This window comes from Phyllostomus hastatus, unplaced genomic scaffold (assembly GCF_019186645.2).
Source record: "Phyllostomus hastatus isolate PE091 unplaced genomic scaffold, TTU_PhHast_1.1 phas_contig_549, whole genome shotgun sequence".
NCBI classification, from domain to species: Eukaryota; Metazoa; Chordata; class Mammalia; order Chiroptera; family Phyllostomidae; genus Phyllostomus; species Phyllostomus hastatus.
In genome coordinates this window covers 513,457-538,122 of record NW_025333907.1, presented here as the reverse complement: position 1 = coordinate 538,122, position 24,666 = coordinate 513,457, and the positions used below count along the sequence as shown (strand labels likewise).

At 38.8% G+C, this 24,666-nt stretch overlaps 1 protein-coding gene across 1 annotated transcript; it reads right to left on the bottom strand.

Annotated features, from left to right (window-relative positions):
• Positions 1-492: 492 nt before the first annotated feature.
• Positions 493-15,832, bottom strand: LOC123824181 (zinc finger protein 883-like). The gene is made up of 7 exons (XM_045847298.1): positions 15,684-15,832; positions 13,032-13,131; positions 12,376-12,591; positions 9,868-9,994; positions 9,414-9,509; positions 4,302-4,375; positions 493-3,234 (listed from the first exon to the last, which is right to left on the bottom strand). Exons 3-7 carry the CDS (start codon positions 12,514-12,516, stop codon positions 1,795-1,797), a joined length of 1,878 nt encoding a protein of 625 aa, XP_045703254.1. The 5' UTR covers positions 12,517-12,591; positions 13,032-13,131; positions 15,684-15,832; the 3' UTR covers positions 493-1,794.
• Positions 15,833-24,666: the final 8,834 nt, after the last annotated feature.

Sequence of the window (24,666 nt, the reverse complement as noted above, 5' to 3'; positions counted from 1 at the left end):
CACTGAACTCAAAAGCAACTTCTTTACCAAACTCATTGCATTTGGAACAGTATTGCTTCCATGTTTCCCAACCACTGACCTTTGAGTAAACACTTTGCCACTTGTTAATTTTTGAGATATGTCTTCAGGATGTACATTCTGCTGTCTAGTAAAGAATAAACCTTAATGCAGGATGACTGCTATGTGGGGCAGTTAGTGGATGGAGGGATCAAGCAAAAAGGAAAAAGGACTCATGCACATGGACAACAGTGTGGTGACTGTGGTGGGGGGTAGGTATAATGGGGCTAAATGATAATAAAAAATACAATAAATTTTAAATCAAGTAGGCAAAAAATAATACCTTAATAAAAATGGGCAAATGACATAAAAATGTTGCCCTATCCACAGGAAGTATGAAATCTTTGGTGAACCCTGAGTTTCAGGAAATACTCAAGAGCCTGTCCATGCCCAGTACATATTTAAGGCTTCTCTTCAATATAAATTCTCTGATGTTGAATGAGGCTTGAGCAATGGTGAAAGGTATTCTTAAAATTTTCATTTTTATTGTTTTTCTCCAGCATGAATTCTCCAATATTGTGTATGTTTTGAACACAGGTTTAAAGCTTTCCCACATTACCTACGTTTGTATGATTTGTCTCCATAAGAATTCTCTGGTGTTAGGTAAGATACTACTAATGATTAAAAGATTTTGCACCTATGCTACATTTATAAGGTTTCACTCCAGTATGAATGACATGTTTCGAGTAAGTTTTAAAGAGCGATTAAAGGCTTTCATATACATATTTTTCCCACATATATAAAGCTTTCCTCCAGTATGAATTCTCTGATGGTCAGTCAGGGGTGAGGACTGGACAAAAACATTGCCACATTCTCTACATTTATAAGGCTTCTTTTCCAGTATAAATTCTGTGATTCTAAGTGTTCATTAATCATAAAAGGATATACTACATTCTATTTGTAAGATTTCTCCTGAGTGTGAGATCCTCTCTCATGTGGAGTAAAACATGAATGCTTATTAAAGGCTTTGACACATGCTTTACATTTGTAAGTTTTCTCTCCATTATAATTTGTCTCATGTTGTGTAAAACACCAATAGAAATAAAAAGTTTTCCCACATTTTCCACATTTATAAGGTTTCTCTCAACAATGTTTTTTTTTAAATATTATTTATTTATTTTTAGAGAGAGGGGAAGGAAAAGAGAGGGAGAGAAACATCAATGTGTGGTTGCCTCTCATGCACCCATTACTGGGATCCTGACCTGGCCCACAACCCAGGCATGTGCCCTGAGTAAGAATGGAACTGGTAACCCTCTGGTTTTCAGGCCAGTGGTCAATCCACTAAGCCACACCAGCCAGGGCTCACCAATGTTTTATTTCATGTTTAGTAAGGTACAGCTGAAAATAAAAAATGCTTTGCCACACTTTTTACATCTGTAAGGTTTGTCTCCACAAAGAATGATCTGATGAGAAGCTTTGAAAAGTGTTAAAGGCTCTGTCATATTCTCTATATTTGTAAAAATTGTACCACACTTGTTACATCTATAAAATTTCTGTCCAGTATGGACTTTCTGATATCCAATAACATTTGAACACCAGTAAAAGGTTTTGCCACATTTTCTACACATTAATGTTTCTCTCGTGTGAATTTTCTGATTTTTAGTAAGGTTTGAGCACTAGCTAAAGGATTTAACATATACTCTACATATAGAGCACTTTATACAGGATAATTTCTCCTATGATTGGTAACAGCTTAAGACCAACAGCTTTGCAATATTCTCTATATTCATAAGACTTCTATCCAATATGAATTTTCTGATGTCGATTAAGCTTTGAGGACTTGCTAAAGGCTTTACCACATTCTCTACATTTGTAAGGCTTTTCTCCACTATGAATCTTCTGATGTTCAGTAAGGTATGAATACCGGATAAAGGCTTTACCACATTCTTTACATTTATAAGACTTCTCTCCAGTGTGGATTATCTGATGATAAGTAAGGTGTGAGAACTGCCTAAAGGCTTTGCCACATTCTGTACATTTATAAGGCTTCTCCCCAGTATGAATTTTCTGGTGTTTAGTAAGGTATGAGGACTGGCTAAAAGCTTTACCACATTCTCTACATTGATAAGGCTTCTCTCCAGTATGAATTTTCTGATGTTGAGTAAGGTATGAAGACCGGCTAAAGGCTTTACCACATTCTGTACATTGATAAGGCTTCTCTCCAGTATGAATTTTCTGATGTTCAGTAAGGTGAATGGACTGCCTAAAGGCTTTGCCACATTCTCTACATTGATAAGGCTTCTCTCCAGTATGAATTTTCTGATGTTTAGTAAGGTCTGAGGAATGACTGAAGACTTTACCACAATCTCTACATTTATAAGGCTTCTCACTAGTATGAATTCTCTGATGATAAGTAAGCTTTGAGGACTTGCTAAAGGCTTTACCACATTCTCTACATTTATATGACTTCTCTCCAGTATGAATCATCTGATGATAAGTAAGGTGTGAGAACTGCCTATAGGCTTTGCCACATTCTCTACATTGATAAGGCTTCCCTCCAATATGAATCTTCTGGTGTTTGGTAAGGTAAGAGGACTGGCTAAAAGCTTTACCACATTCTCTACATTGATAAGGCTTCCCTCCAGTATGAATCTTCTGATGTTTAGTAAGGAATGAGGACTGGCTAAAGTCTTCACCACATTCTCTGCATTTGTAAGGTTTCTCACCAGTATGAATTCTTCTTTCATGTTCAATAAGACATGAATTCCATTTAAAGGATTTGCCACATGTTTTACATTCATAGAACTTCTCTCCTATATGAATTATCTGATGTGCACTAAGAGCTGAGGGGCAATTAAATGTTTTACCACATATTTTACATTTATAACGTTTTTCTCCTGTACGGATTACCTTAAGTCTACTTCCACTGAATATCTGACTGAAGATTTTGTCACACGGTACACATTTGTAACCATCCTCCCTTGTATGAATATTTCCTTTTTTATCTTGAGTTGAAGATTGTTTAAAAGATTGGACACATTCACTTTGTTTGTCTGTCTTCTCCACAATAGGAATAACCTGATGTGTATTGCGATTTGACATCTGGACAAAGACTTTTTCACCTTGGTTTTGGGTCTCTGGAAGCTCAGTATTCTGATGTGTATTAAGATTTGACTTGTGGTCAAAATTTTTCCAATGTTCATCACACTGATAACTTCTGTCTTCGTTATATGTACCCTGGTAATCATTGAAGATAAAAAGACCTTTAGTGAAAGCTCTAAGTTCTGCAAACATATATACTTATTCCCAAATGACTATACCTATTAAACCATGTTGGTGGTATAAAAAATCATTGCTGCCCTAACTGGTGTTGCTCAGTGGGTTGGGCTTCATCCCACAGACAAATGTCACTGGCTCGATTCCCGGTTAATGTACATGCTTGAGTTGCAAGCCAGGTCCCTGGTTGGGGCTCATGCGAGAGACACCTGATAGATGTTTCTCTCTCACATCAATGTTTCTGTCCCTCTCTCTCACCCTCTCTGACCCTCTCTCTATAAATCGGTAATATCTTTTAAAAAAAAATTGTTCCCAAGTTAACAAAAAATTATGCATATTGAAATAAAAACCTTATTTTTCTTTTTTAGATTTAATTTATTTTTAGACAGACAGGAAGGAAGGGAGAGAGGGAGAGAAACATCAATATGTGGTTGCCTCTTGTGCTCCCCTCACTGGGGAATCCAGCCAGCAACCCAGGCATATGCCCCAACTGGGAGTCCAACCTGTGACCTTTTGCTTCTCAGGCCAGCGTTCAATCCACTGAGTTATACCAGCCGGGGCAAAACCCTTATTTTTCAATTAAGTACATTATTTTAATTTGATATGTGCATTATAAAACACTGAATTTTAAATTATTGACTGAAAGTTTAATCTTACTCTACATTTTAAACAATTCAAATCATTGCTCACACAATGGATTATGTGAGTTCCTAGATTTTCCAGATTGCCTTTAGAATATATACCCTTAGAATGTTTCCAGTCTTTGCATTTATTAACACATTTTACTGAAACTATAACTGACTTAAACAGGGGGTGGGTTCCCCAAATGTATTCTATTTTTTTTAATATTTTTTATTGATTATGCTATTATAGTTTTCCCAGTTTACCCGCTCTAATCCCTCTCTGCTCTGTCCCCCCAACCCTGCAGCAAATGTGTACTATTTTAAACCTCATTAGGTAACAAGGATTTTTTTAAAATAAATAATTGTCCCAAGTTACATTATTAAACCACACCTTCTATATCTTACCAGCATTATTTTAGAGAATAAATCTTCCATCCCTGGGTTTCTCAACAAGGCCTGGTTGTCTTCAGATGACAAAGCTGAAAAATACAAAATAAAGTTTCACCATTTTGACAGTGTGGTGAGTGTACATTGAACTTACCAGCAAGTATTGACCAAATTACATTTTTGAGTACTCCAAAAGAAAGTTAAATGTTAAAAGCAAGACAAAGAAAGGTACGTGAGGTAAAGTCACATCAAAAAAAAAGTTGTACTTAAAAGAAAAAAATCAATTAATGAAAAAAATCAGTTTTCCTCCCGGGTGCTTGAAGATCAGCTGCCATCATGAACTACACAGTAACTATCCGGATCAGGAAGTTCACGACCAATAGACTACTTCACCAAAGCAGATGGTCATTAATGTTCTTCACTCTGGGGAGGCAACAGCTTGCAAGAAAGAAATGCAAGAAGAACTGGCCAAAATGTATAAGACCGCACCAAATGGTAACTTTGTTCTAGGATGCAGAACCCATTTTGGTGCTGGCAAAACAACAGCCTTTGCCATGATTTATGATTTTATGGATTACACACATAAAAAAATTACCCAAACACAGACTTGCAAGATATGGCCTACACGAGAAGACAACGTCATCAAGATAACAGCTAGGAACACAAGAAAACAATGAAGAAAGTCAGGTGGACTGCAAAGGACAATCTTGGTGCTAGCAAAAAGAAGATTCTTTACTGACTTAATCAGTGGACATTATGCAGATTTTTCATGACAGAAGTAAAAACTAAGAAATTTTTAAAAAATGTATTTATGATCCTAAACTGGATTGCTGGTAGTATAAGACCTCACTAGTACCCCAGGTGACTGAAACATTCAAAGAGTTCACTATCAAAATAACAATGACACTTTTGGCAAAAATAGCATATTTATTCTAAAACTAAGCATATACTTATTATATGATCCAGTAATTGTGCTCCTTAGTATTTAACCAAAGAGCTAAAAACTTTTGTCTACACAAAAGCCTACAAAGGACTATTTATCAAAGCTTCAATCATAACATTAAAAATTGGAAGCGATGAAGATATGTCAACAGGTGAATAAATGAATAAACTAAAATACATACAGTAAACTATTATTAAGTGCTATAAAGAAATAACACATCAAGTCATGAAAAGACATGAAGGAAACCTAGATACATAAGACTAAGGGAAGTAATTTAATCTGCCTGACCAGGTGCTCAGTTGCTTAGAGCATCATTCCGATATGCTAAGGTTGCAGGTTCAATCTCCAATCAGGGCACATACAAGATTCAACTAATAAATGTATAAATAAGCAGAACAACAAATCAATGTTTCTATCTACCCCTCTTTTGCTAAAAAACATGAATAAATGAAATAATAAAAACAAGAATGCAATTTGAAAAGGCTATATAGGATAACAACAACATGACCTTCTAGAAAAAACAAAGTGAGAGAAACAGTAAAAAGATAAAAGGTGCAGAAGTTTCAGAGACATAGGGAAAAACAGGCAGAGCACAAAGAGTATTAGGGCTGAGCAATTAGTTGGTATGACACTGTAATCATGAGTATGTGTCATCATAAATTTTCAAAACCCAAAGAACATACAACCCAGAAGTGAACCTGACAGCAACTAAAACTTTGGGTAAGAATGATGCGCCAATGTATGTTCACACACATCACAAATGTACCACTCTGATGGGGGTACTGAGCATGGGAGGAGATTATGCATGTGATAATTCTTACTAACTTGTACACAACTTTGCTGTGAACCTAAAACTGCTCTTTGAAGTCATTAATAGACCATCTCCTTTAAAGTGTCAGTATTCAGATCTAAGAGTCTTTCTTATGGTTCTTTATGCACATCCAAGAAACAAATGTTTGCATCCTCCATTAAAATCATACGCGCAAATGTATCACTTCACAATAATTATGATGACCAGTATCAATGAAACAAACAATATCAAGTGTTTCCAAAAGTGTGGAGAAACTGGAAACTACACACAGTTGAATGACAGATAAATTGGTGCAAACTGGATAATGAGGGGGTTTCTCAAGAAAATTAAAAATAGAATTGTTTTTAAATTCCACTTTTTATTTCTGGGTATTTATAAAAAAAGAATTCAAAGGAGAATCTGCAAGAGACATGTGCACACCTGTGTCAATTGTAGCATTACTCACAAAAGCCTGTATAGAGGTAAACAATCCCTGTATCTATGGATAAATAACTAGATTTAAAAATGTAGTACATGCATACAATGGGATAATCTTGTGCCAGAAAATAGAAAAAAATCTGAGTGCACAACAACAAACATTGAGGACACTTTTTAAGTGAAGCACACAAGTCACAAACAGACATTATAGGATTCCACTTAGTTGAGTGATCTAATAAGGTCAATATCATAGGAATAAAAAGGTAGTTATCTGGACCTTGGTTTTAAGGTAAATGAGGAAGTACGTGTTTAATGATATGGAGACATTTCTGCAGGATGGAAGTTTCTAGACATCAGATAAAACAACAAAGAGAGTACACTTAATACAACTGTACTATACAATTACAGATGGATAAGATGCTAGATTTTATTCACATGGTTTATTAAAATTTAAAATAAAAATAATACCTAAGAGATAGTTATGAAACTTTTCAAAATTTACATTCGATTTAGAAAATTTTTTTCAAATGTATTTTATTGATTATGCTATCAGTTGTCCCATGTGTCCCCTCCTCTTTATTTCCCTCCTCCTTAGTTCATATCCATGGGTTGTACATGTCCTTCAGCTTCTCCATTTCCTGTACTATTCTTAATCTCCCCCTATTTTGTATCTACCACTTATGCTTCTTATTCCCTGTACGTTTATCTCACATGAACAAAATATAAATTCATCCATGAATAGGTAGATATAAAATTAAAGCTATTTCCATAACTACACTGGGCAAAACAACCTTTGACTGTTAACCAAGCACAGAAAGAAACAAGGTAAGTCATGAACAAAGCAGGGTAAAAACCAGACAAATGTGCACATAAATTTAGTAGCAATTGACATGTGGCTGGTTCATATTTCAATTAAGTTCCACAATGTTTTCAGTGTACTGAGTTGAAAACTATCACACACTTTCCTAATATATAAACAAAAACCAAAATGTCAATCAACTAAATTTGAGGAACCTATCATAGAAAAAGAAACATGCTAGACTACCAGTGGGAATTGTGGCTGAGTGAGACTGAGGTATGCTCGAGTCCCAGTCTTTCTCTTAAAGGGCTGGCAAAGACTTACTGGGATTCGCTTACTGTGACCTCAAGCCTTGGGACAGCAGCTTGAAAGGTAGTAGGGGCTTGCAAGCCAAAACTGAATTGGCTGGCATCAGAGAAAAAGCTGGAGAGGCAGCTTTCTCCTACACGGAATTGCTGGCAGAGCCCTCCCCAATACAAACCTAGCAGGCAGGTGCCATATCTGAGTCACCATCTACCTGGCTTACACTGTAGCTCTGTCCTAAAGATTTCCTGAGATGTTGCCCCACTTAACTTGAGAGCCCACCCATGCCATGTCCAGTGGCTGTTCTGTACAAGTGGCCTCTCGTCTCATACTTCAGACAATCCTTAATCTTAGAAACAAACTGTATTTGGCCTCTGCATGTCCCTTACATCTCATCCAGTGGCCACATGTCTGGCACTAGCCACAGCTGGCCTTGGGTTACAATATCATGTCCCTGGGTACCTCCAAAACCAGCACAAGTAGGATCCATCTGCATATCACTCTGTAACTATGTCAAGGCACCCGGGCAATTCATAGGTTGTGGCTAACATGGCACCTCCAGGGAGGACCCAGAGCCTGTGCACCCAGTAGACAGGTTAAGACCATGTCAGATTATAGCCCTATCACTTCTACAATGACACACTAACGGAGCAGACTCTTTGAGCACCATGGCCCACTGAACATTCTTTTTTTTAAAGATTTTATTTATTTATTTTTAGAGAAGAGAAGGAAGGAACAAGAAGAAGAAGAGAATATCAATGTGTGGTTGCTTCTCACATACCCCCAACTAGGGACCTGGCCTGCAACCCAGGCATGTGTCCTGACTAGGAATTGAACCTGTGACCCTTTGGTTCAAAGGCCAGCACTCAATCCACTGAGCCACACCAGTCAGGGCGTTGAACATTCTTTTTAATATGAACTGCCAAATAATTCTGTAACTCACTTCTTACCAAAGGAACACATTCGAACATATTCTATCAGCACTTCTGAATCTAAAAGCAAATGTGACGAAGGTCTAATTAGAAAGTGAAAATGCATAGGACACAGTCCTAGGTAGCTGTGGACAGAACAAGAGAGAATGATAAAGTCATAGTGATAAAGAAATCAGATAAAAATAAATACTTTTTTACCTGGTTGGCAGGTCACCTATAACAGTAACTTATTGAAGAACTCAATGAGGTGAATAGATACAGTAAACTAATATGAAGGAATTAAAAAATACAGACTAGAAATAATCTTATTTAGTTCATACAAAGCAAAAAAAGTTCTTAAATGAAACCCAAAATGAGATTTTCATGGTCTGGGGAGGTGCATTATGCTGTGATAAAAATCACTGACTCTGAACTTCGTAGATCTTGTTTGAAGACTCCATAGAATTAGAAATTATATACCAGAATATGTGACATCTGACTCTAGGGTTACTGGGATTTCTGCAACAAATTCTAGGATCTTAACCCCTTCCTCTATAAACACCTTTCATGAGACAAGAACAAAACTTTAAAAAACAGGCCTAACACACAATTTGTCAACGAAGTGCACAGATTTTCCCAGGTACCCAAAGCAAATGAAGAGGAGCCAGATGATGGTGGCCCTCACAGTCCAAGGAGAGGACTTTGGCCCCAACTGCTATTGGATGAAAGAGGTCACTGGAGTAGAAACAGAGGCATGAGAGAATGTAGGAGCATGGGACACTATTGGAAACCAGCTGGCCCTCAATGACAGCAATAGAAATAAACCTGGGCTTTTCAAAATCCTTTCCACTGAAGCACAGCATCCGGAATCACACCTTAAAGTCTGCCTTTCTCCGTGACCTTTTTGCCTTTCACCTTTGTCATCGGCTTCCCTATTTCCACCTACCTGGGTGAGCAGAAATTAACTTTTTTCTCTGCATATCCCAGCACTCCTTCATTTGCTCCAAAAAGGTGACCAGGTATGGCTTAGAGACAACAAGACCTGTTTATAAAAGAAAGAAACATTAGTTCTGATAGAGATGTTCCCATTTCCAATCTACTTTGTGAGCAGGTAAGAAGACTGCTAGAAAGTTAGAATATTCTAGAAAGTGACTTTCCAAAATACTGTTTTCTGATAGCATGCTAATTATTCTGGACAACATGTAAAATTTCAGACACTGAGTTCCTAATTCTTACAGTTCAAGAAGTCTTTTCTTACAAAAGCAGATAACCTCCAATTTCTCTCTTGAGAGCAAGATTCTAAACTGTGCAAAGCATGAGCCACAAAAAGTATTAAACCAATAAAGAAAAATAAAAACCATGCAGGTTGAGCAAGAGCTCTGAAAGGAAGTCATCCGCACCCAGAGAGACTAAGTTCCTGTAGTTCTCCAGTATCACATCCATGTACAGTTTCCGCTGAGCTGGGCCCAGGCATTCCCACTCCTCCTGAGAAAAATCTACTGACACATCCTTGAAGGTCAACAATCCCTGAAAAAAAAAAAAGACACATTTACCAAGGAGACACCAGAAGAGTCCAACATAAAAATAGAATTAGCAAAAGTGGTTCCGACCTAAGAGAGTATCCTGATTTATATAGTAAGATCATGTTGACCCATAATATTCTCTAATGTTATTTTCAAATACTGAGAAATGAGGATGGCATAGATATACAAATCCACTGTAGAGACTTTACTTTTCAGGAAAATAAACTTTAAAATGAAGGCATTGACACATGCATATGTTGTAATTGAATCACTCATAATCAATTGTGTGTATTTCGCAGCTGGAAAAGACATGGTGAGTTGGAAGTATAAGTACTTCTTCATGTTTAATTCAGACAACAAAGTACTGCAGTTTTGTAAGAATGCAGATTTGGATTCAGGAGTTTTGGGCTGGGACCTGTATTTCCACATCTTTAACAAGCTCCCTTTTTACTAATGACACGAATGACTCTGATCCACATGCCACACAAAAAGGAAAACAGAATATAACTCATATATGACATTGAGCTTAAGGAGTTTTATACAATTTACAGTTCTTAAGAAATAAGAAACATTAGCAGCCACAATTTTATTTGAAAACTTAGCATAAGTAATCTTAGAGCAAGGTTATTCTTCCTATGTTATGAGAATATTTTGGTTTTCTTTTTTAAAAAATTTTATTTATTTACTTTTAGAGAGAGAGGAAGAGAGGGAGAGAGAGAGGGAGAGAAAAATCAATCTGTGGTTGCCTCTCGCTCGTCCCCTACTGGGGACATGGCCTGCCACCCAGGCATGTGTCCGGACCAGGAATCAAACCCTTTGGTTCACAGGCTGGTGCTCAATCCACAGAGCCACACCATCCAGGGCTACGAGAATATTGTCTAAAACATACAGCAAAAGGTAGACCTTGAAAGTGACTTCAAACTTGATCTACAATTCCCTCCCCCCAAAAGATCCCCCAAATACTCAAATATGTACACAGAGACGTTCATTGTGGAAGTACATTGCAATTTCTGTAACTAACAAAAACTACTTAAGAAAGTTAGAAGACAAAGTAGCTCAAATAAAGTAGCATTTATGCACACAGACATATATATATATGTGGAAACTAAGTACAATTGAAAAGTGATAGAAAACAGAATTTTCTTGTCAGTGAGGGTAAGATTATATTAGGATTCTATAAATCTCATAAGTCTATGTGTGGATGATACCCTTTGTCTTTTATAAACATAATGAGAAGAATATATAATAAAAAAGAAGTTAGTTATTGTTTATTAATCTTTAATTTTAAAAAATGTTTGTATACCATTAGTAAAGAGCTATATCTTAGAAATTTAACTGAATTGAACATACATTAATATGACTCACAAATTTTTTTAAAATACAAAAAGTGTTAATGTCAAGTATGTCTATGACACGAGTGTGGAATATAACAAAAATCTACAAAAACAAAGCCTGATTAATCAAGTGCTCCATGTCAAAGCTAATGACCTCTAAGAAAAAAAGTAAGGCCTTCATTTTCCAAAGCAAACAGAAACTAAGAGGGGAGTTTCCAAATGAAATGAAATGTAGTGGTTTTTTTTACATCTCTCAATAATTCCCTGCTTGACCTTGTTCATTATAAAAAGAAACTATTAACTGTATAGTAAAAAGACCACCCTAGCCACAGGAATATCAGGTGGACTGAAACAACAGATACCAGGTGACTGAGGTACATGTACTCACTGCTGTGACATTACTGGCAAAAATACAGAAATAAAGAAATCATTACATGAAAATGATCACAAATAAACATTATTTTTTGCAAATGCAAATGTACATGTACCTCTCCCATGTATCAAACACAAATATTGTAGTACACTTAAATAGTAAGATTTTTGTACAAATCTAGTGAGCAAGTCTCTTCTATTTATTCTTTGTCAGAACTTTCTGAATTAGCCTGGCCAGTAAAATGGGTATTTTCTTACTTCTGGTCTACATAGCTGATGATGCTCTAGGCACATGAACCTAAAGTCTACCTGTCCCTTCTTCACTAAAACTTGAGCCTCTGAACCCATCCCAACTGGGATTATGGACACAGGTGACTTCTCAGGTTGATCTGTCACAGAGGGGATATGTTCAGTAGTTGAATCATTAATTCAGGGCAGGAATTCTTCATGTCATTGGAGAGCCTGGATAAAGAAAATGCAGAAAAGGCTCTGGGACAAAGGAGAGAAGTATATAAACTGCTAACCTTGACAATCATAAGAAGAAAGGAAAAAAATAAGTAGATAAAAACAACCTCCCTAGCCAAAAAACTGAGAAGCAGAGAAATAAAGGTTGCAGTTTCTAAATCCACTGATGTCAGGAAGAAAAGTAATCAGCCTCCAATCAGGACACATCATTTACCTGAGCAACAGCCATGGCGTCTTCATCCTGCTTGGGGTTCTTTTCTCTGGTGACAATATGCTGTGGGGTCATATATGCATTTTGAGGATGTACCTTCAAAAGCATCTGTACAGCCCCTTCATCCATGTCCAGCACACTCATGGCAGAAGGATGAGGAAATACTGAAAATGTCACTCTCTTGTCCTTTGTCCCAGGAGAGTCGGGAACAATGAGCTCCTACATGGACATCACACTGTGAGGTTTTCTTTTTTTTTTTTTAATATGTTCTCTCTTCCCACTGATTTCCACAAACACGGCAATGAGAACGTGCACTGCCCTCCTGAGCTCCAAACCCAGCAGAGCACCTTGTAACCTTCCCTAATCAAAGCCTGCTTCTCACTCTTACAAAGGTGTGCGGGCATGCCTTTTCCTTCCCATTCTCCTTCCCTTTTACCCTGCAGATAACCTTTGCCTTTTCTTTCTGCCAAGCTCCAAGGGCCCTTCTTTTGACTGTGTCTCTTATTTCCTGAGTCCACTTCAACCTATGTGACTTTCTATCAATAAATATAATTTTTCTTAAAAAAAAAATGTATGCCCTTGCTGGGTGGCTTAGGTGGCTGTAGCACCGTCCCATACATCAAAGTGTTGCAGGTTTGATTCCTGATCAGGGTACTTACCTAGGTTGTGGGTAAGATCCCCAGTCGAGATGGATGCGGGAGTCAGCCTACTGAAATTTCTCTTTCACATCAATGTTCCTTTCTCATTTTCCCCCTCTCTCTAAAATCAATAAACATATCCTTGGGTGAGAAATTTTAATCAATGCATCCAAAGCATTCCTGCTAATCCCTGGGCTCACCTTAGCATCACCTGGACCACCTCATTAAGCAATGATGCCCCACCCAGAGCAGTTGTCCAACTTTGAGCAGGATGACACAGTTGATATGATTTCTCAAATCTCCTCAGGTGATTTAATAGGAGTCTGAAGGGAAACAGTTTAGCTCTAATAAGCATGCAGACCCCTAGGGAATGAGGGTTCAACTCTATGTTATAATTCTGCAAGTCAGCAATGCAGCCTTTGAAATGGCATCTTTTTCTAGTTCCCTCCTGGTGCATGTGTTGCTCCCTAAAAGCTCTTATCTGTAGCACTGGGCCAGACATATCACACTCAGCACACCTTTGACTCCTGAGTACTGTGAGGACTTCAGGCAAAAACTCCTAAAATGACAGACTCCCTAGGGAAATTTTTTTCTTCTTTTCCAAGAAATTACAAAGAATTATTTTCAAAACACAAAATGATAAATGCAAGTTTTGATGTTGAAAAACTTAAAAAAAAAGGTTAGCATTGAAGGTACGTTTATCAAATTACACAATGAATAGATACGCTCTGTGGGAACCACATTTCAGATAATCCAGTCCATCCTTCAATATTTTCAGAGTATGGACAATAGGGACTAAAGTGGAAGAGCTCCTTTTTGGTTCATAGTCACTAATTCAACAAATCATGTCAATGCAAGAAAATAGCTGCTGAACATTAGACAAACTCATGAAACTAGATTCTGAATCTTAAGATCACTGACATCCTTATCAAGTGCACACTGTAAGAGCCAGATATTAATTACTAAGTATCAATGGATGCTGCAACTTACAGAATAAACACTAGAAAGGATGTAGGGCTCAGAATTTAAACTAGATGCAATATATTGAAAAGGAAAATTATCTGGAACTTTTTGAATGTAATGACTTCTATAGTCAATATTTTTAAAAAGATGAGACTACTTCATATTTAGAAAACAATGTTAAGTGCTGGTTCAGAGATATCACCAATGCTTATTTCAAATTAGTGACTACAGAAAAGCAGATATTCAATGGAGTCAGATTTATCTCAATACGTTTTTTAAAAAATACATTCAAAGTAAGATAAAAAAAAAATCCAATGGAGAGAGAAAAAAGACCTAATGGTTTTAATATTCCTTGAAGAAGCACCATGTAGTGAGAGACTCAGTCACATCTTGTCCCAGGTCACCTTCCTCTTGCCATCCCAGGAAATGAGAAAGGACCCATGACTGGAAGACAAGTTTCTGCCCTCTGAGTAAATAATGGTTCCAGTTTGAAGCTAAGAATGATAAAATTCACAAGCCTTATAAACTGGAGATTTGCAACTGTCATTCAAATCTATTTAAGTGAAAAAAATCCAGCAAATGTTAAATATATATAAAGTCAGAAGCCAATATCTTACAAATTAATCATCCACATCCTTCTTCCTGCCACTCTGTATTTCTGTGTATGGATCTGTTTCTCTCCCCTGTTTCTCTGCACTGTTGTCCTTTCCTGTGTTTCCCCTCCCACCTTCCCTGCTCCTTCTCCCCTTTTCTCTATTCCTGTACCTACTCCTGTTCCCTCAAACAACTGAAACCTATTTCACCGTCACTTGCTCTTTCTCTCTGATATATTTGATTGCTCCCGTCTTCATACACTTCTGCATTCCCCGCCCATGCCTGTGTCCCCTCTGCTGCCCCTATTAGGCTTTCCTGTCACCTCCCACACGCTGGCTGACTCTCAGCGCTCTTTGTCCCTCTGATCCGTCATCCCCAAACCCCCTTCCCGTCCCACCGCTCGCTCCCCTAACTCTTCTCCTCAGAACCACTCCCTCTGACAGACGTCTCGCCCTTTGCTGCCCCCTCTGCTCCCAGCAAGCTCCTCTTGTCTCTGTGGGGCTCCCCCGGCTCCTCAGCATTTCATCCCTGCCTTCCTACTCTGGCTACTTTCCCCACCTATCCTTTCATTCCTAAGTCGCGGCCCCCCCCCCGCCCCCATCCCCTGCGTTGCCGACTCCTACGGCCCCTCACCGATCTCTTCTCCCCCTCACGCGTCAGCGTCGTGCCTCTCATTCCTTTTCCGGATTCCCTCACAGCCTTGTTCCGCGGCTTTCCCGCCCACTCGCCCCACCCCACTTCGCCCTCACCGCTTCCACAAATCCTTCCCTGCGTGGGCAGGTCACCTCTTCTGGGGACACCCTGTTCTCCTCTCCTAAGTCCCATCCCATAGAAAGTGTGTTCTTATCGGGTCGGGTCTGTTATTAAATTGGGGGTGGGGTCTGCAGAGCCCGCGGCCCGGGCGAAATCCCGGCTCCAGGGATCGAGTAGCGAGTCAGAGGGGTGGGATGCACAGGATTTGACTGCGTCTCCCGAGACTTTAAAGGGAGTAGAGTGGGAGTGCTGCCCAGGGAAGCGCTTTCAGCAGGAAAATTTCCCTGCAAGCTGTGCCCATTGCCTGAAGGCTGAGTTTTCCTGAAACTATCGCAGAGCGTCTCAGGGAGACACCGGACTCACCGCCAAGGGAGGGTAGGAGCGGCGATTTCATCGACTGTAGTGACCCTCCGTCTTCACGTGCGTAGGAAGGAGGACTGAGAAAATTAGGTTTCAACGGGAAAAAAAAGAAACCTGGAAGAACAACGCAGACCTTGCTACTCCACAGCTGCTTTTGCGTCTGTAAGGAACTGCGCATGCTCTACACGTCAAAATAGGGGCAGGGTCAGAGCCCGAGGCTAGCGTCTGTGCTTTGGAAGATGGGTCTGTGGCGAGGCAGCCCTTTACAGAGATAGAGGAAAGCAGAAGGTGGATGGGCCCAGCGGCCTGTCCTGGGCTCCGCTCCGCCTCGTTGTCATTGGTTATGGTCTTTCCTTGCTCACTGTGTTTGGTTTACCCACATCATTACTTCTACAATTTGTACCAGTGAAAGGGGAGGGAAACGGAATCTGGGTGACGGAGGAACTTGAGTTGGAAAAGTTTTAGTTTTAGGTAACCGTTAATAAACTTAGTAGTTAATGTAAGTAAAAAGCTATTGTTGCCAGACTGAAGGTACAGTCCATCATGACTCCAGGGGACCACAAGAAAGTCAACCTCTGTGCCCCAGAAGAGACTATAAGCAATCAAGATGCTGTCTGAGCCATGTGTTCCAGGGAGAGACATCCCACCGTCCAGGGCACAGATAAAGAAAATTACCCAGTGTATCAGGGTGCAGCCAGGCCCCCACACCCAAATAGGGATTTGTAATGTGGTTCAGAACTCGGGGTGTCCAGGAAATATTAAAAATATAAGATGTCCTCACCCATACAAGTCTGAACTGGGGGATGGGACATGTGGAACAGGGCCTTTGAGAGTTATTTTGCATATCAACAGTTTTGCAAATAAGAACAGTCATTCAATGTAGCTGTAACTCTTTTTTAAATCCTTTCCACTTGCTTTCTGTTATAACTTTTTTTTAAAGATTTTATTTATTTTGGAGAGAGGGGGAGGGAGAAAGAGGGAGAGAAACATCAATGTGTGGTTGCCTCTCACCTGGCCCCCAGGCCCACAACTCAGGCATGTGCCCTGACTGGGAATCAAACTGGTGACCCTTTGGTTCACAGCCCACGCTCAATCCACTGAGCTACACCAGTCAGGGCTCATATCTGTAACTTCTGACAAGTTTCATAGATATGTTAAGTAATCATGCCCATGCTTTGAGCCAGTGAAATGGGAGTGACTTCCACCCAGGACATAACTGGGAAGCAACTCCCCCTGGTTACAGCACCTGTATGAGAGCTTGAAGATGGTTGGCTTCATGTTAGGGGGCCATGCCTTCCTGCACTTACTATGGCAGCCCAGAAAAGCTGGAGAAATATGGGAATGCTGGAAGGTGTAGCTGATTGTGGGAGGAGTCAGAAATGGGGACGCAGAGGAAGATTCGTGCCAGGATTTAAATTCAGGTGCCTCAGCCCTGTGGGATGGGACCACACTGTCTTGAGGTTGGAGGAAACACATGTTTTTTGACAAAGTGTGTAACTATGCAGTTTTGGGGTTCCCTTTGCCACGCAGCTTAGGAAGCTCGAAAGCAAGATGTAGAAGTGATATAGAAGTGATACAGAGCTCTCTCGACAGTTTGGAAGAATGCAGTAGAGACATTGCAGGAAGGAAAGGGGTGAAAGGACTCTTGCTGTTGGCCATGAGAAGGTGCCATGCGGGTTTGGATTAAGAACTGGAGATCCTGGTGACACAGCTGATGGTGCTGGGAACCTCAGAAGGCCTGCCAGCCAAGCACGGATTACTGGGAAGAACCAGGGGCGACCTGAGCCACGGACTTCTATTTCTTTGCCTGAGGTATGGTGCCCCAGACTGGGCAAAGGGGGGAAGGAAAGACTGTGTGTTTGTGGGTGTTTTAAGGGACTTTGGGATTTTAACGAAGACATTAAGTCATTACTCTAAGTCTGTATAACTTTCAAAAAAGTCATTCCTTTCCTTTTCATCAAACTCTGGCACTGAGAGCCATAATTCCTTGGTGGTTGGCAAGGTGAACCTAGTACAGGAGGACTCCAGTAGAAGAGGGGGATCCATTCAGTAACAGTATTTTGCCCCATTCCACCATGGGTCCATTCTGTAACACCAGGATACAGGACACAGGACCCAGATTTAAAAAATCACCAGTGGATGAAAGGATGTTAGGGAAATTGCCGGACTACATTTTTTCATCTGATTAACCTCCTTCCTGAATTCCAAACCCCTTACCCTACACTTTTCTCCTTATAAAAAGGGTAGGATTGAAATGGAATTTAAGGTAGTTGGTTAGGGTACATAACCTGCTGTCTTCTCAGATCTCCAGATATCTGGATAAAGTGCCCATAAAGATTCAATCCCTGTCTCTGCTTATTGGTCCTGGTAGTGACAGGCAACACAAACACCAACTTTTCTGGTTTCACTGGGATCACGCTGCTTGTCACTGCTCGGCCAAAAAAGAGAGACAGGGATTGGATTATAATGGTGCTTTTTATTAATATCAGAAGTCAGCAATCAGAGAAATTGGCAGGTAAAAACCCTAAGATCCACCTTCCCCTTGAGTTTTCAAAAATTTATGTTGGAGAAACATGAGAATCTGGGAGGGAGGGATTCCCAGGGGGAGCATGGCCTTGAGCTTTCCCTTGGGTGTAAGGGGACAGGGATCTGCAAAGGCAGTTGAGCAGCTTCAGCCCAAGCCCCCTCCCTTCCTTCTGGTGTTCTCTCTCCATTATGGGGCATAGATAGTAAACCAAGGCAGGAAGGAGACAAGTCTCATCCACAAACTCAGCAGTCCTGAGCTTTGCCCAACAGGATTGCCAGGTGTTCCAAACATCACAAGAAACTCCATGACAGTGTAGGAGGGAGCTCTTGAAATTCTGCAACATTTCCACTATCGGGGAGAAAGCCTGTGAAACTGTGTATTCATCCTACAGTTTAGAAGGGGAAAGACAGTGCCCAAAGAAAATGCCCTTAAAACAACTTTTGCTAATTGCCTGTCTATGTTCACTATCTGTTTTACAAGACAGTCCCAGTGCTTACAAAAGGAGCCCATAAATAACTTTGGCTAACTGCCTCAACTTTAGTTAAATGCATCCTGTCAGGTGTCTGTTTTACAAGATGAACAAATGTGGAATTGAGTAAGGTAAGAATTTTGGTTAACAACCCTCCACACATACCTACTTTTGGATAGTCAAGTCCCCCTGAGGGAAGCTGGCACACCTTTACCCACCAATGAATATGTAATTATGTCACCTCCATCCTTCAAACTATATAAGCTCTCAGAACAAAGGATGTTTGCTTTTGTCACCCTTGCTTTTTGTGACCCAAGCCTATGCCTTTCACCACCAACTTGGCTAGGCCAGTTCTCTTCCATGAGAACTTCTCACTCATAAACTTTGCTGGCATGCTAACAAACAATGCTGATCTGTATTCTTTACTGTACTAGCAAGAAGTGAGGTTTTCCCGTACCACCCCTTTGCCTTAGTTTTCCTTCCTTCCCTGGACACCAGTGTTTTATGGCCTGTGCCAGTGCCAACCTGTCTCATAGCTGCAAGAAGAGTTGAAAAAAGTTCCGTTGCAGTCTCTCCAGTCTCTGATAAACAAATGTCCTTATTAGTGGTTCCTGGAACATGACAGTCATCCTCTGCATTCCTGGTGGCTGGATGCTTGCTCCAGGGTCGAGCCTGGGTTAAATGTCTCTTTGTTCTCCTTTAGTTGACTATTACTGTAGATCTCAGGCAGAACATAAGGTCATGTATTCACTTAATTGGTTATATATTCTGGTAATAATTATCTAAAAAGTATTCTGTCTCTATTTTCCTTATCCCTAAAAAGGATTTTATCTCTATTTTCCTTATGAATATTTGTTTCCAAAATTAGTATTTTGGTGACCCCAATAATTAAATTCTGAATAAGGTTTTGCCACACATATTCAATATATTTAAGATTTCTATTAGATGTATATTGACTGATGTTTAGTAATCTTTGACTCTTGGTTAAATACATTGCCCAATTCATTATGTTTTAACATCTTCCACATTATGGATTCCTGATGCTCAGTGAATATTCATTCTGCCTCAATTCCTTCCAAATTCATTATATTTGTACTTTTTCTCTAGTGAGTATAACTCTCATATTCATTTATCAGTGAAGAATAGCTCAAAACTCTATTTTTTATTGCAAAATTTGCTTTTCAAACTAGGAAAAAGTCCTTCCAGTTGTGGACACTAAGGAACCATTTTTAAAAATTTCTTAATTTGATTACATTTATATTATGTTTTAAGGTCTATGGTTGACCCTGATGTAACAGAAGGCTTAATCTGATCATTTTATTAACTCTTTCCATGTACTTGTTTCCTGAAGATGGTTTTTGTTTTTTCTTTATATACAATGTTGACAATAGTTTTGGAGATATTTGGAAGGTAGATTATGAGGATTATACATTGTTATAAAAATTACAACCAGTTATGTTGGGATAAATATTTCAATGTGGATCCCCATGTTCACAAGCAAATAAATGGTTGGTAGAAATTTTTATCAAACTAAAAACAGTTGGAGAAGGGCCAATTATCAGTGAAAGTCAAGAATTCAAGAGTTCATTTTGTTTATGGAAAGCTTTGTTGCTCGTAAAATTTACAAGTGAGTGAAATGAATATATTCACAATAAGAAAAAGGCTATTTCCTCAATCAGTGGAAAGTTCCATCATATATCTCCCTGTAATATTAAAATAGATGTAAATTACTAATTTATTAAACAAGTCAAAATCATGATAGAATTCAAAAATCTGAAAAACACAGGCACTTGTGTAACCTGGTCAATTAACCTCTGTTTCACAAAAGACTTTTCATTTTTTTAATAAACATTTATTTTACTTATTTTTAAAGAGAAGTGAAGTGGAGGGGGGGAGAGAAACATGGATCTGTGTCTGGGTACCTGGACCACACCCAGGCATGTGCCCTGACTGGGAATTGAAACAGTGACCTTTTGGTTCACAGACCTGTGCTCAATCCACGGACCCAAATCAGCTAGGGCAAGGCTATTTTTTTTAACACATATGGAACACATAATATTTACCACTGTTGAATTTTTTAAATATGGACTCAAAGAAGGAGAGATTTTGTATAAAAATCATTACTTGAAACAATACTCTTGAGTACAAGATCTACAATGATCTCAAAGGTCAGAGATGGGCATGTCAACAATGCTAGAAAAAAACTATAATGAATAAAGGTAATGGTTGCCAAAAGTGATGGATTTAAAAAATTAAAATTAAAAAATTAAAGAAAATTATTTTTAAAAACACAGGAAATGAAAACATTACATGCAATAAGATAATTGTTGCTGCAGATCATTGGAGTAAAGTATTCAAGGTCATCATAGTAGTTGGGATGTAAAAATACTAAAGTATAATCACTTACAAGACAACATATACTTAATGATACTTAAAAATGTACACAGTATAAAACAAAAAAATAGCAAAGTATTAACCAAAAATTAGGAGAACCAGGACAAAAATTAAAAGTGTGGGAAAAATATAAACCACATGTATACTATTCAAAACAGAATAGACCTTATTAAGATCAAATTAAGTTAGAAAACAAGTAATATGACCAGGGACAATGAAATGTGTTTCATGATCATACTGCAATAATTCATCACAAGGACGCGACAATAACAAAATTATGAACCAAGCAGAACTGGGAACTCTCTGAAAGGCACAGACAGGGTTGCAATGAGAAAAAAATACAGCTACGCACTTCACTTCAGAGGTTCCCAGCCCCCATCCCCTCTGTAATAACTAGAACAAGCAGACAGAAAATAAGTACCTAGAAGTTTGGAACAATACTGTCAGCCACAGATTCGACTGGCATCTGTGCTGTAGGTGGAAGGGGCAGCTTGTGGGGCTGAGCCCTTCACCTGGGGGATCTGATGCCAACTCCTGGGCCATAGTGTCAGAATTGCTGTAAGTTCTCTGACACCTAGCTGGTGTCCCAGAGAACTGCTTAAAGGGAGAAAAACCCACACGTTAGATAACCAGCAGTGTCAGCAGTGTACTGTTTTGTGTAAGTGTGGTAGTACAGTGTGAGTAAAGGGGACACCAAGGAAAGAAGCACACAGTAGGAAAGAAGCACACAGTAGGTAAGGACTGAATTTTTCCCTACACAGACTAAGAAAACAGATTTTTTTCCATGAGAACATTCCACCTATCAATAGAATCATACACAATTTTTAAAGATGCCATAATATTCCACAAAGACTTAAGCATATATACCATGAAATGCCTTAATTTTAAAAAAATTTCAAGTCATACAAAATATGTTTATGACCACAGTGAATTTAAAATGAAAATCAATAGAAAAATCTCTGGGAAATGCTGAAATTTGGAAAATAACACTGGAGAAAGAAGAAACTGAAGTGGAAATTAAAGTATAATCTAAATTCAATGAAACTAAAAAAAGAACAGAATACATCAACATTTACAATTTGCCCCTAGGGCATGAAATAATCAAAACACACTCTAAAAAACCTATAGAAATTAACAAAACACCTATAAGCCCAATGATTCTTTTGTTTTCATTCTCTTTGCTTTGGTTTTCTGTACATTGTTTTGAAGGGCCCTGAGTTGGAAACAGCTCACCCAGGTTGGAGGATTCCTGAGGTGCAGGCAGCCTGATGAACGAGGCCTAGGTGCTTGAAGTTATTTACAAATACTTCATCATGATAAACCAGTTGAAAATGCTGTAAATGACAACATGTAGTCCACTGAGGAAGGTAGAAAATGAGACAGTGTATTTCTAGATGAATTAAAAATAAAGGGCTATTTTAATGGAAATAGAAAATATGAAATAGAAGAAATGAGGGTAATAATGTAGGAAAGGTATTCTTGAAATCAAGATTTCAAAGGTGGTACAATTACGAGACATAAAGTGCTCCCATCTGTAACCTTGCCTTTGTGGGGTTTAGGTAGTAAAGAAAAAAAGAAACTGTCATTGAAAAGCAGAACCAAAGTAAGCAATTAAAAAAAAAAAAAAACCCTCACTGAAATTATGTCAGTCACCTTTCTCAATTCTCTTTGGCTTACCACAACAAACCTCTATTTTTTTTAAGTTGACCTTTTAAAAGATTTTATATATTTATTTTTAGAGAGAGGGGGGAAAAGGGAGAGAGGGAGAAAAATATCAATGCATAAGAGATAAATCTATCAGTTGCATCTCACACATTATCAACCAAGGACCTGGCCTGAGACCCAGGCATGTGCACTGACCAAGAATTGAACTGGCAGCTTTTCAATTTGAAGGCCCATGCTAAATCCACTAAGCGATACCAACCAGGACACAAACCTCTATTTCTTCCTCATTTTATTTTTATATATCTCATGACTATACCTAAGGCAAGGCAAGCTTAATATCAATAGGCAGAGATATGTAACTTCCCGAGAGTGATAACTAGACATATCACAATATATGACAGTGCAGCTTCCACCCGAAATGAATTGTTCCTTCTTTATTCACAGAAAATACTACTGTCCTTCCTAATGAATTTAAAAAAGTCAAATCTACACATGCTTTCAGTCACAAACCAGTATGTTATAAGCATCTCATGAGTTTTTTCTGATTCACTGCCTATGTGCAGTCCTCACTTGACACATTATGGTAGACAGAGCTAACACCTTAATAAACCCTCCCATCCTTTTCTTAATTCCAGTTCTCTTGAGAATAAACATCCAGCCCTCTGTTTCCTTGTTTCTGACTTCACCTAGTCACAGCTAATACAATACTGGAAACAATGCCTTCTCATGAAATTAGCACTTTTCCTCATTTAGTTTCTTCTTATAAATACTTACACTCCCAAAGATTATTGTAAGTCTACCAGGACACACTGATTATTATATGGTACAAGTTTGTAGATCTCTCAACAGTATAGCAGTGTATTAAAAGAATAGCAATTTATGAGATACCAAATAGCCCCACCCACAATTATTAGCAACACATTTTTAGCTCTATAAATTCACTGAAAGGTCCTTATGCTCCTCAGGCCAAATGTGTTTATTCTGTTTTATAAGTCTCTTTTTGGAGATTCTGTTTTCTCCAAAAGGAAGAAGTTCCCAGGACCCATTTAATTCAACTGACAGCTTACTTCAAAGTACATTGGGGCCACATCCTTCATCTGGACTTTGCCATGGTTTTGAGTTTTAACATGCTGTTGATCGTAACAATATTTTTTCCTTTTTTTTCAAAGAGATGAAGGGAGAGAAAAAAGTCAATGTGTGATGGAAACACTGATCGGCTGCCTCTGGTACACACCCAGACAGGGGATCTAACTTGCAACCCGGGTATGTGCCTGGACCACGAATCAAACCTGCAACCCTTTAGCTATGGGACAACATTCCAATCAACTAAGCCACACCACCCAAAGCTTGAAAATACATTTCTGTAAAGATTATATTTATTTACTTTACAAAGAGGGGAAAAGAGGTAAAAAGGGAGAAAAGCAAGTAAGTATGTGTGGGAGAAACATTGACCACAGCCTCTTGCTCATCCCCAACTGGGGACCTGGCCTGCAACCCAGGCATGTGCCCTGACCTGGAATCAAACTGATGACCTTTTCGTTCCCTGTCTGATGCTCAACCCACTGAGCAACACCAGCCAGGGCAATAACTGAAAGTTTTGAATATGTCCTATGTGCTACGCATTACTTAAACAGTTTATGTTTAACTTCTTATCAACATAATAGCTCACTAGAAACAGAGCGGTTCCCATCCTACAGGGAAAAAAACGTGTCACAGACATGGTAAAATACTCGCCTAAGGTCTAAAGCTATGAGTTAACTTGCCAAACACCATGGCCTTTAGAATTGAACCTAAAGAATAAAATAGTCATGTAAGTGACATAACCTTAAAAGTGCAAGGACAAAGCATTCTCTGAAAAATTTAAAATGTTGTAGTTTAACATAGAATCACACAGTTATTAAATTTGTGCTCACTAATGTATACACATAATA

Excerpts from the sequence above, each read along its gene's own strand:
- LOC123824181 (XM_045847298.1), bottom strand. The coding sequence starts at position 12,516 with ATGAGTGTGCTGGACATGGATGAAGGGGCTGTACAGATGCTTTTGAAG. Across the intron at positions 9,510-9,867 it reads CAGGAACTTAGTCTCTCTGG|GTCTTGTTGTCTCTAAGCCA; the intron begins GTGCGGATGACT and ends TTTTATAAACAG. Across the intron at positions 3,235-4,301 it reads TATTCTCTAAAATAATGCTG|GGTACATATAACGAAGACAG; the intron begins GTAAGATATAGA and ends AATGATTACCAG.